Consider the following 12,822-nt stretch of genomic DNA (forward strand, 5'->3'; position numbering starts at 1 on the left):
CTCTTTCCAAAAAGCCCAGGCTATGTTTTCAACTGATAACAATCTGGAAAACTCTATTCACTCCAAACTCACTTTTTCAAGTAAATTTTTGAAAAAGTGAAAACATCTTATTATTACCTTTCATGAGATGTTTCTCCTTAGAAGCAATTGTTTGCTACTACAATAATTTATAACTCACTATACCTGCATTATCTTTGGTTAATGATTTGTTTCAAAAGAAAACCCAGTGTGTTGAGCAAGAGTAGAACAGAGGACTGTTTGTTTGCAGAGTGTGGTCAGGGAGAGCCACTAAAGTTCTGGAGTGACAGGATTTCTCTACGCTAATATGAAGACTTCGCTCCACACATGGACAACAGAACTTGCATTTCCCATTGTGAAAGTGATTCTGTAGTCCTACTTCTAGATTCTGGTTCAGGGTACAACATTCTTCTAAATTCCCACACACTTTTCTGAAAGAATTCATAATGCAGTTGTTTCAACCTGTGCTTTAGATTCTCATTATTACTCCTACATTAGGTACACAGTGCAAAATGGCAATGAACAAAGAAAGAACTAAAGCCAAAAAAAACCAAAACCATAACCTGTTTCACTTCACCATGTGATACAACAAATATTTTCTGCATTCAGAGAAACTGTTCTACCAAAAGAAAAACATGCAGTTGCCAGTTACCAAAACACAGGCTAAAAAATCATTCTTCCAAAATATTTTTTTTCTTTTTTTGCCTACAGATGGCAGAATAGGTAGTTTCCTCAATACATTTCTGGCAAGGAAATTCCAAAAACCCTTGTTCCAGGAATTTTGCAGACTGAAAACACAGCTGTTCAGATTCACTGATCTAACCTATGACACCATGGATATTCCTATTGGTGAAGGAGGCTTAAGGGGCAGACAAAATGACAGCTGGTCCATTTCTTCTCTTGCACCTAAATCCCATTTAGAATTAGGATTAAGATAACTGGAAAACAATCTATTGACTCAACAAATCCTGCCTAGCTAGGGGATATATATGATTTAAAAAATGTAAAATGTTGAAAGTGGGCTTTAAATACTTCCTTAATAATGGTAACTTTAAAATTAAGCAACATTTTTAGAAACCATATTCAGGTTACTTCAAGATCTGGGAGTTTAGACTAGGGAAAGGTATGTGTAATACTTTTCTGGTCTGTAAACACATACCATATACAAGTAAGATTTTTAAAACCCTATTTAAATAATTTTGCATTAAGTTTGGAAAATAATTTGGATCATAAAAATTCAAAGCAATGCAATCACATTGATTCTAAACTTCAACTTGAAGTACTGATCTTATTTCTCCATTCATTGAGAATGGAATCCCATTTATATCAGAGTATAGAGTCTGACCCAAGACAGACTTCCTAATTTTTTATGTAATCATCTTGTGCTTAAAATTTTATTAAACATTTTGAAGTCCACATATGCACTTAATTTTTAGATGAACTTTGCAGAAGACAGATCAAATTGGGAAATTTATTTCAACATATAGGCAGGCCACAGTAATTTATGAAAGATTAGACAGAAAGACTCTCTCTTGGCTTCTACAGCAAGAATGTTTAACTCAGTGGGGTGGTAGAACTTATTCTCAATTTTATAAACTGAACACATTTAAATTCTCATTTAATGTGTCTCTTGATATACCTCCATACACTTGCCTTTGAACTTCACATTTGCTTTTATGTGGTAATTTTTTAAATTTTGGGTGCTGACCAAATAAGGCACATATTAATATTAAAAATATCTCTACTGGAGAATATAAGGAGGGATCTCTGCAAGTTTGAACAAAACGTCAAGGTGGATCACAGGATAAACAAAACTTCAGTGCATCCTTAACACCAGTGTGGAGGGGAAGAGTCTGCTTGTGGATAGAGTGCCATCATACTAAAAAGCTGAAAATTGAAATTAAATATTGATTCATATTCAGTTATTAAAAAAACACCATCAATTGTTCAACTCTGTAACATCTTAGAATTTGCTAACAGTGGAGGCTGATTTGTCACCATACTGACATGTGAAGTAAAACTAAATCACTCATCAAAACTCTAATTCTGCTGAGTTTAGTCTTCTCTATGAATTGATGGGGGGGAGAAACCAAAAACAAAACAAACACACGAAATATGCTGACTGACCCTCCTGCTGGTCTTCTTCCAAAGTCCTCAATGATACTGAGGGTAACAAAGCAATTCCAGATTCACATTGTATCTTTATGCTGTTTAAATTCAGCTTTATCTTGCTTAGAATTTTTTCCACAGCTGGATTTTCTAGAGGCAGTTCCACTTATTTTGCTAGTTCCCTAGATTGATTTTGGAAGGCTGACTCCCACTCATGCAATTGAAAAGGTCAAAACATACGCCATCCTCTAGGGAGCATAATGCTGTTTTCAGCAGAAGTCCACAGCAAAAAAAAAAACCTTCATGTCAGCTGAATGGAAATCCAGCCTGAGAGCCACTGACATTTTCGACTCATCTTGGTAACACTGAAATGATGATCCTGAAATCCTTACTTAGACAAAGCTTCCCCTGAGTCCTAGATAGCTGACCAGTAATTGCACAGATTAACAGTTGCATTCAATGACAGACCTGATTGCTTCAAATTTATTTTACCTCAGGTTAGCAGTTCTAAAACATTCTTCCAGCTATGAATACAGCTTCTCTAGAAACTTAATTTAGGAAGCTAAGTTAAAACTACCATTTCAAATAAACCCTGTGCCATGTACAATGCCAACACCACAACAAGGTAAAACACACAGGTGAAATAAGTGTCATAAAAAAATAGAAATACTTCATAACCTTGAAATATCTTGTTTATCACCAGAAGCATACACAAAGGGAAGAAAGAAATAGGAACATTATACAAGCCTACTTCTCCCACGGTCCTAGAAGTTTCACTCTGCTTTGGGCATTTAACAGTTAAAGAAGCAATGGCATGCTAACTGAGCACATTAAAACAAAGAGTTGGCAGCTTCTGAAGGAAAAGGGCTTGTGCTCCACTGTTCCAACTTGTCAGTCAACTCATGCCAGCACTCTCCACGTCTGCCTCTTCAACACACCCTCATTACATGTGTTTGTCTGGACTGATCTGCTCATCTGCTCAGGGACTCTCCTGACAAGTCAAAAATTCTGCCTTCTCTCTGCTCTGGAATTGGATCAAATCACCTCAGCTCTTTTTGTAGCCCCACCAGGAGGCTTTTTGCTTATGCTTTCATTCTGTTTTCTTTCACTACTTGTCTGTTTTTGATTTCTAGAATGGAGGAAGCTGAATTGCTGAAAGAAAGATTCCAGGCCATAACAGTAAGTGCTTACAGTTATCATTTGCTATTTAAAAAACAAAACAGAAAAAGCCAAAAAACAACAAACTAGGATTGTGTTAATGAGCTGCTGTGTGTTTGCTGAGGAATTATTTATCCCAGGACAGAATAAGAGACTTATATACGTTTGAAATTTTTCCTTTTTAATTCTGGTTTATAAGCTATTGCTTTAAGACAGCAAAGTTGCCTGTAGTGACTTCATTATGGGTTGTATTGCACTTTCAAATTAAATTCAAAGCAGTGAAAGTATGAGTGCAAATCAATACTGGCCATTTTAAAATACATACTGCTATCGTCACAACTAAACGTTTGCCTGAAGGACAGCAGGTCAAAAGGCAGCTAGAGATTTCCAGAACAAATCAATTTTCCCATTTCACAATAAAACTAGAAGATAAAATATTTTGGGTTTTGCACTGTGGAATTAAATACAGTTTCTGAATTACTGATGATCTGTTGTAAATATTGTTGTCTGAAAAGTAAAAAGGGACAAGCTTGGATTAAGCAGATTCCTACCTGTCAGTTTTCAGAGGAAAAAAAAAAGCATGCAGGGAAGTTTATGTTGAAGACATTAGAAAACATTTTCTTCTCTAAAGGGGAGTCTGATTGAAAAGATTTACTGTGTATTAAAGGAAATACTGAGTTTTTTTAAAAGAAATACAATGTGATATGACAAAATGGCTAAATCCAAGTCCAGTGATTTGCTCTCCACTGAAACCTATTCAGTTACAAAATAATTAAGCTGAAACAAAATTTGGCCCCTTTGGGATGAAAGGAAAACTGCAGGATTACTCACTGTCATAGTCAATATTTGAAAAAAATAAAAGGAAAAAAGGTATATTTCACACTATTACCATGATAAATTAGTTGTGAAACAAACACTACTAGGCAAATAGAAAGCAGAGTTCAAAACACCTTATTGAAACCAAAATATATGTGAGAAAGTATAACTGGAAACCTACAGGAGTCTAACAGGTTGGGCCCTTATTTTGTTGGGTTTTAATTATTGACACTTAATAAAAGTCAACCGGATCACTTATCATTTTTACTTGAGATATAACTCAAGCCCACAATAATGTGAAAGGTTTTAAAGTGTATTTGTTTGTTCAACTGTAATGGTGATTCAACCAGACTCATAACCTGAACTTTGTCTCTAGTGTATGTGCTCAAGAGATAGATGTTTCTGCGGAAAAGTTTAGGCCTTGCAATATTTTATACTTCCCCGTATCTAGCAGGAGAAATGGGGCAGCTTGCTTGCCTGATGAGGATGCCTATGAACATACTAGGGTTAGCATCTCCTAGCTGTATCTCTGCCTTCAGATGAATACTGGAGAAGTATTTTTTTTTTAAGAAACTGTGACAGCTTCCAGCATCTTGTATTACAGGAAATAATATTTGGGTTCTGGGCACAACTTCTTTTTTTACACTTGCTGCATAAAGAAACTATTTGCTTTCTACTTTCATCCGCTGAGAGCGTTTAATTGGAACAAAGTATTTGCTATAATGCACTGCAGAAATGAAGGAGAAATTATCTTCATGTTTAAGAATCTGCAGTATGAGTTCTCTAAGAAAACAACTCATTACAATTATGAGTTACTTGGAGGATCTGGGAACATTTGTGTTGTAAAGAATCTAACAGGATAGCAAGGGACACTCAGAGCAGTAAATAACTACACTTGCACTAAAACCTGGTTGGCTTCTGTTGTTAAATATTTGGCTCCTTTACAGCATCCGGCTCTCACAGAGCCACTGAGAGTTTTCAGATTCTTTTCCATATCTTCTGTATGTATCAAAGCAAAAAGGAAAAACCCCTATTGTTGTTATTAATATTTAAATGCTCCCACAGCTCTGAAAAGGAACTGTTCTTCGCTGTTATGTAGCTTCCACCTGCTGCTGGTGTATCTAGAATATAACATGTAAAAAAACAAATGCATCCATATTGTTAAAGAGAATGTCGTACCTTAAAACACAAAAGCTAATATTTGCTGTAGTAAGCATTTAGACAAAACAGTCAAAGAGGAACCTTAGGCTTCATCCTCTCATTATATCCTCCATTCTATAGGAAAACAAAAATTATAGAAGATTTTAATTGTGATTATAGATTTGAACTCTGACATTTCTGCAGTCTCATGCCATCAGTGTAAGGGTCCACCTCCAGATAAGATCCCCCAATAGCAACCAAGAATTACCTCTGGAAAATTATTTTAAAATAAATTAGCTAAAACATTAGCTGCTTCATTGGTTTTGGCAGTACATAGCACCTGCCATGGGACCAAGAGACCAACATTGGCACCACAGTAGAGCACTGACATAAACTAATGGACTTGGCATACAAGACACCCAGTAAGACACTGCCCTGCAGAGGTGTTTCCAGACAGATCCAGTTCAGAAGATAATTCTGTGCTCAAAAGTCAGGAACAATTCCTACATGTTTCAGTAGGGGTGAAAATTAGGACCAAAGCTCACCTTGCATTGAAGCACAACAGAAAGGAAGGGATGAGGGTGCTCTTTCATTAAAAAAAAAAAACCAAGAATTACCTCTGGAAAATTATTTTAAAATAAATTAGCTAAAACATTAGCTGCTTCATTGGTTTTGGCAGTACATAGCACCTGCCATGGGACCAAGAGACCAACATTGGCACCACAGTAGAGCACTGACATAAACTAATGGACTTGGCATACAAGACACCCAGTAAGACACTGCCCTGCAGAGGTGTTTCCAGACAGATCCAGTTCAGAAGATAATTCTGTGCTCAAAAGTCAGGAACAATTCCTACATGTTTCAGTAGGGGTGAAAATTAGGACCAAAGCTCACCTTGCATTGAAGCACAACAGAAAGGAAGGGATGAGGGTGCTCTTTCATTAAAAAAAAAAAGCAACATAGTAAGAAAGGAATAGAGAACTTCTGCCAGCAACTTAATTATCTACAGGGGCACAGTAGAAAGTTTAGTACAAGTACAGATCCCTCAGCTATCTAGGAATAAACATTTATGCCATTCTATGTATAGTCAAATCTTTGTAGAGTAAGACACCGTTTGCAGACAAAGCATAGCAGAATATACTGTGGGAAGTGTCACAACAGGTTTCAAAAATTATCTTGACAACACAAGGTTCAAAAAGGTTCCTCATATCTTCCCTGAATTTAGCTTCTGGCATATAGACCTCTAGCTTTACCTGACTAGCTATATACAAGACAATCCATTTCAACCTATTTAATCTGGATACTTATATAATGGATGTCTGTTACCAACTAGTGAAGTTAAAACATGCTAGAACATCAAAGAACACAAGTAGGAAAAAACTTGAAGGGAAAAATATCAGATGCAAAAGAAACAGATCTCTAATGAAAGGAACAGGCAAAGGCTTCATTACTGAATAGGTTTCTTATTTTGCAGTTCTATTAAAATGCAGTTATTTGTGTCTTTACACTCTGATTTCTTTCTGCATAGTGTTTTGGTGTATCACTTGTCATTTCAGACTGCCCAAACTCTTAGTACACATCTCCATTAGTACAAAAATAATATTGAAATTGCCTTAGAATATTTTTTGATACTATAAGCCAAGTAGAAGATCATTTTCTGGCTAAGAATCTTATCCAGAATTTTAAGTTTCCTTCAGAATTATAACACTCTTGAGGCACAATCCCTACCTGCTCTGTTTGGTGTAGTGAAGAGGCAGAATAGCACCATCAGGAAAACACTGGAAAGTACAGATGGTGTGTAGAGATGTCTCCTGCAATTTACAGACTGCAACAACAAAAAGACAACCGATGCCTGTTCACCTCCTGAACACCAGTGGGCCATCAGTTGTGCTTGGCCAGCCTGTAATCCTCCATCTCCACAAGGCTAGGTGGTTTCTTCTACTGCCTATCCTTGAACAAAGTGTCCCTATAGCCCGTGGCCTCTGCTAATTTCTAATTTCCAGTAACATTGAAGTGATTCAGCTAAGCACACTATGGCTCGTCCTGTTTCTAAATGCCAGACCTTAGGGAAACCACGGAGAAAAGCTCCCAGCTTCAAGCCCAGCACTTCCTTACTGACTTTCTACACTCCTTGCACACAGCTGGCTCCTCAGGTGGGCTGAAAGGGCAAGTCTCCTCCTATGTTTGTGAAGAACTTCATCTTTCCTAAACTATTCTTGTCTAAAAACAATGGTAATTTCCTCTAATTAAGAGTAAAGGGGAATTAGCCTCCAGTCAAACACTTCTGAAGAGGACAACAGATTTTTACTTCCTTAAAACATACCAAGAAAAATGAAAGTTGCCATGTCCAATAATAGGATTTTATAGCATTCAGGCTGACCAAGAGAGTAGTCTATTAATATAACTTGTGAGAGTAAAAGTTAGTTTCCTTTGGCATGGTTTCTTTCCCACTGGCTGCTAAGGACACAAAGTACTAAACCAGTGTTTGGCCCCTTGCAGAGAAGCCACAAGGATACTCCACGTGACAGCAGGTATCCAAAGACACAAGCAACTCAAACATTGCCAGTGTTCAAAGACTGCTCACCCTTTTAATTTTTTTTTAAAATCTGTAGTAAAGAGGATTAAGGTGGCACTGCAAGAGATCAGTACTACTTGAGGTTTTTCCTTCTGAAGTTCAGGAGCCATGAAGGCAGCCTTCACACAGACAAAAATCATTTAAAAACTTAGCAGAATAATAAAACCAAATATGAAGCATACTACAATAAATAAATTTGTCTTCATTCCTGTTCATTTCAGTTATGAGTAAAAAGATACATAAACTCAGTGCCGGATTCACTAACAGCCCACTTCATTTAGTGATGTATCACAGCTGCACAGTGTCAACCACGCAGACTCTTTCCTCTCCTAAATTATGTGTGGGCTGCCTTAGGAATATTGGTCAGGACCCATTTTGAACTTTATTTTGCATGTACAATTGTGCTCAAGTGTCATTTCTTCCCATTTTCTTCCCCTACCAATCCCAACAGTAAATTATTTTTTATTTGGATTGTCCCTGCTTTGTGGTTAACACATTTAAACGTACTTCAGAGAAAGAATAATGGAAACCATACCTGCATAGGACACATGAGCCATTGCTGCTAAGAATTATGCACTGCCTGAGCACCATGTAAGCCTTAAAGTAAGGCGTCATTTGCATGGATAGATTTCATCTAACTGAACAACACTTAACTTTTTTAGCAACAAGTAATTTCTCTAATCAAAGTCTTATTGTTCTCTTAATTTTTAGGATAAAAGAAAACTGCAAGAAGAAATTACACAGAAACGTCTAAAAGTAGAAGAGGAAAAAATGAAGCATCAACATTTAAAGGTAAGTGTTGGATTTATGTAACTAAATATAGCCTTAAGTCATTTAGCATGAATAAAAGTTTGGGATTTTGGAATGCAAATCTTCATGCATTTAAGTGGTGCTTTTACTGTCAAATTTTCACAGATTTTGGAGTCTTGCCAGGACTCCTTTTTACTTTAATAACTACCACCCTTTGAAAAAAATTACACTGAGGAGCTAATGTTATGTGATCATTTTCATGGCATAAAATGAGATCATAACTAGGAATAACTCAGAGCTGAAAATGAATCCTTACATTTCCGACTGGGTGTGCTGGCTCCTGAATTCCACTACAGCAACCTCACTTGGTACAGGATGCAGCACAATCATGAGATCTAATGGCACTTTTTTCTGGGGAAAAAAAACCAAACACACCCAGTCTATTTTCATTTGACTATAACCTTTTGTCAGCTCATTTAATAACTTGGGTAAAAAAATAATGTTTCTTTATATACTTTAAAAAGCAGCGTAACTGCTGCAAATACTGTCCTGAAATACAGCCTGGTAAACTCAGGATTACAAGTCCAAATTACTGAGAAACCAAAAGATCCACCTCTGTAGACACTTGCAAGTGTGTTTGTTGATTTCTCCCCAGCATTGCCCTTCTTTCAATGTCTATTGCAATTTGACTGTACATGTCATTTAGGGAGATGAAACAAAATGTATGCTTCTAGACATATGCATGACTTGGTATTTTACATATTCTTTGAATTACACGAGTGGATAAACAGTTTCAAGAAAGTTGTTGAAAGCAATACCAGAAGTATGGCATGTCTCTGAGCAAATATGGGAGAAATATTTAAAACAGACTCCTCTTCAAAATAGACACCTGATCCTCGGTTTCATCCAACTTCTTTTGTTTCAAGCAAAAAAAAAAAAAAAAAAAAAAAAAAAAAAATTAAAATATCCTAGTCCACTGGGCCAGGCAAACAAATGCAAAAGTCACCCATGCTTAGGTTTTATTGGAAGGTAATGACCACAAGAAAAGGCCTGAGCAGATGAGTAATGTCTAGCCTAAAAGAAAGGGGACTAACTTTTCTAAGCCCTGTGACTAATGAGCAGCAAACACGTGACTGTCTTTCTCCAGCTCAGTACACGGTTACACGGAGTGCTGCAATTTGTGTTTCAAGTTTCCATAGCCATAAATTCAGAACGACTCTTTTGCCCTTCTTTTAAGAAGGATAAACTGATCTGTTCTAGACCACCAGCTAATCCTCACTACTGCTGTGTGCAGAGTCCTAAGGCAGTTTCCTTACAGATTTAGTGCATGCCTTCAGCTAATGTTAATAGGTACAGAGTTAAAAAGTTAAGAAAAATCCACTTCATACTTATTCTGAAGATGTTTTATGGGATTTTACAGGAGCTAAAATTCTCCTGGAAAAATCCTACTGGAGTGCTCTTTCTTTGGGAAAGGACAGAAAATTTTTATTTATTTGCCTGTTCTATGAGAAACTGTACAGATATACAGAAAATAATTTAATTTAAAATCAGTCATATCACATATGAGGGAAATCAAAGATCTGTAGAGGAAATAATTCACTTGGAAAAGAAGAATCAAGCATACATTTAAAAATATATATAGGTACAATGTATAAATACATGTAATTAACTATTTGGAGCACAGAAAATGGAGACTACTTCTTCCAACCAAGTAATAAGACAGCCACCTAGTACCAGGTGCAACATTGCTATGTGAACATTCTCTGCTTGATGCCCTGGAAGCCTTGTCCTTTAACAAACGTTTATGCTTCAGACTAAATAAGGTATTTCAATGGAGTCAAGCAACAAAAATCAAATGCAGAGATCATTTTAAAACAGATTTAAACTTCTAAAATAGGTAGATACTTCAATAAAATTCATTGAGTATTTGCCTAGAGTCAGGTTTGTTTCACTCATTTATACTCCTACCAGTTTACATGGTGAAATCTAGAGTCCTGTGACCTATTGAGCATAACTCTCACCTGTCCCTTAGGAAACCATTGCAGGTTAGTAAGTCTCACTGTCATATAGATGCTGCTGTTAGCTGGATATCAGTATCCTGTTCCTTATTTTGTCCTTCATTCCTATTTATAACTCTTAGCTACAGGTTTATTAAAAGGCTGCTTGTTGGGGGGGGGGGCAGGGGGAAGGTTGTTTGGTTTGGTTTTGCTTTCTTGGGGTTTTTTGTTTTGGGGGTTTTTTGTTTGTTTGTTTCAGGGTTTTTATTGTTATTATTTTCATTTTGTAAATAGGACTCTGCTCTGGCTTCCCAATGACTTTATTTGCTGTCCTCAACCAGCTTCTTACTAGAAAGAGACAGATGAGGTATCATAATAGGTCTTAGTTACCCAGTAGAACTATACTGGAGAACAAATATTTATTTCCTAACAAGTGCACCTCTACCACTTGAAGTCAAGGACATGCAAGCAAATACAGACACTTGTATGGAAAAGGCTTCATGGAACTGTAAGCAATAATAGGGGCTACTAGTGAGAACACAGGGGAAATTTTGTTCTCAAGTAATTCTAGATGCTCAACTCATTCCTCCTCCCACCTGGAATCCTTCTCACTAAGGCAAAAAGGGGGAAGGACCAGAGTTGTTTGAAAAGTCTAGTTAACCCTGGTTTGCACATACTTTCCAAGAGCTTTTCTACTTTGGCTTATTAAGTTTTTGGCTTCTAACATGTCTGAGCTCCACTAGTGTTTGTACTTGGTGGTCACACACCTTCTTGTTGCAGGAGTTGTGTTGAACTCCATCTCCTGTGAAAATTACCTCTGCCTTTCCCAGCATGCCATAAAGTGAACTGCCACACTGCCGGGAGAGCAAGACCCACAAACTCAGAACACCAGTGCCTTCTAGCAAAGGCTGGATCTGCCAGTGTTAGCCCAGCCTTGTTAAAGGTTACAGTGGAGTCACACCTGGAGCACACTTAGGACATTATTCACAGAATCTGCAGAATATTGTTACATCAGGAGTACTGTGACAATTAACTACAAAAGAAAGTGATTGCTTACCAGCAATTTGGTCATTCCTAGGGTCTTATCAAATCACAATGTGTAAGTATCCCTTTCCCTTAACATACCAAACATAATGCAAAATGCAAGTGCTTTCATGTCAGTGCTGTAACATGTGCAGAGCCTAGCACTGAGCTAGAGATGCTTTACAGAAGAAAGAAACACTAGACAGCAAAAAGAACCAGCCAGCCCCAGAGCAGCATCTTCTGCACTGGCTTGTGCTGATGCTTCAGTGGAGCAGCCTTGAAACTCTGGTGTTCAAATTCTGGTTCCAAACCACGCAATGTATTTGGTTTTTTTTGAAGTGGCTAATTAAATTTAAAAGGTTATATGGAATTTATTTGGAAGCAGCAGCAAACTATTCTAGGAAAAGGCAAAAACACTATTGTATTATGCCTGTATTTAGGGAGTTTGTTTTCTTTGGCCTAACCCTATCCTATAATAGTATATTACGCTTTTGTTGATTGCAATGGGTGTTATTGGTTTCTGAAGCCTACAGTGCCAGCCCTGCTGTAATTCTCACAAAGAATTACAGATTTACTTTTGAAGACAGCAAAGCTACACTAATTGAGTTCCAGCTAGGATTAAAATCTCACTTTTTTACAATTAAAACCTAAGCAGCTTCAAAGGGAATTAGTAACTGCTCCCTTCAACTTGAAAAATAAAAAAGTATTTTGTGGTCAATAAGAGCTGCAGCAATACCAGACTACATACACCTACCAGATCAGGTAGAAGTATTCTACTAAAATCTGCATTTAATTCATTTGGGCATAAGACAACTGCCAGGAAGTGCTGCCAAGTGATCCTACAGGTAGATTCAAGGCTCAAGACATCAGTCTTGAACAGCTCTTGTTTCCTATAATCCAATGTTCAGAGAGAGAATATTGTCCCACAGGGCTAACAGTATGCATTGGTCTTACATTCCAGGAAAAAAAAAAGTACCATAGAATGTCATAGAATTCCCAGCAAGCCTGTTTCAGTCATGGTTTCTATCACATCATTTATGTCACACATCAAACAAGTTGAAAATTGCATTTAACTGCAATCAGGTCCTACAGCTGATGGAGCTCAGCTGATGGATCCTCCTCCATCAGCTGAGCCTGAGTAATAACCTCATTTAAAGTACAAACAGAAAAGTGTAGGAAGCAACAGACTGAACACACAACAAGCAGGCAGGGATTCCAACAGCTGTTGCAAGTAGC

General features: G+C 37.2%; 1 protein-coding gene across 1 annotated transcript in view; it reads left to right on the plus strand.

The window, feature by feature from the left end:
• PALMD (palmdelphin) overlaps positions 1-12,822 on the plus strand; it is a 29,125-nt gene that overhangs the window by 195 nt on the left and 16,108 nt on the right. Inside the window, exons 2-3 of the mRNA XM_010006649.1 lie at positions 3,261-3,306; positions 8,528-8,608. Coding sequence (XP_010004951.1) covers positions 3,262-3,306; positions 8,528-8,608 — 126 coding nt within the window. The 5' untranslated portion in view covers position 3,261. The remainder of the gene's footprint in view (positions 1-3,260; positions 3,307-8,527; positions 8,609-12,822) is intronic.

The sequence above is a fragment of the Chaetura pelagica genome, unplaced genomic scaffold (genome assembly GCF_000747805.2).
Source record: "Chaetura pelagica isolate M959 unplaced genomic scaffold, ChaPel_1.0 scaffold69, whole genome shotgun sequence".
Lineage (NCBI taxonomy): Eukaryota > Metazoa > Chordata > Aves > Apodiformes > Apodidae > Chaetura > Chaetura pelagica.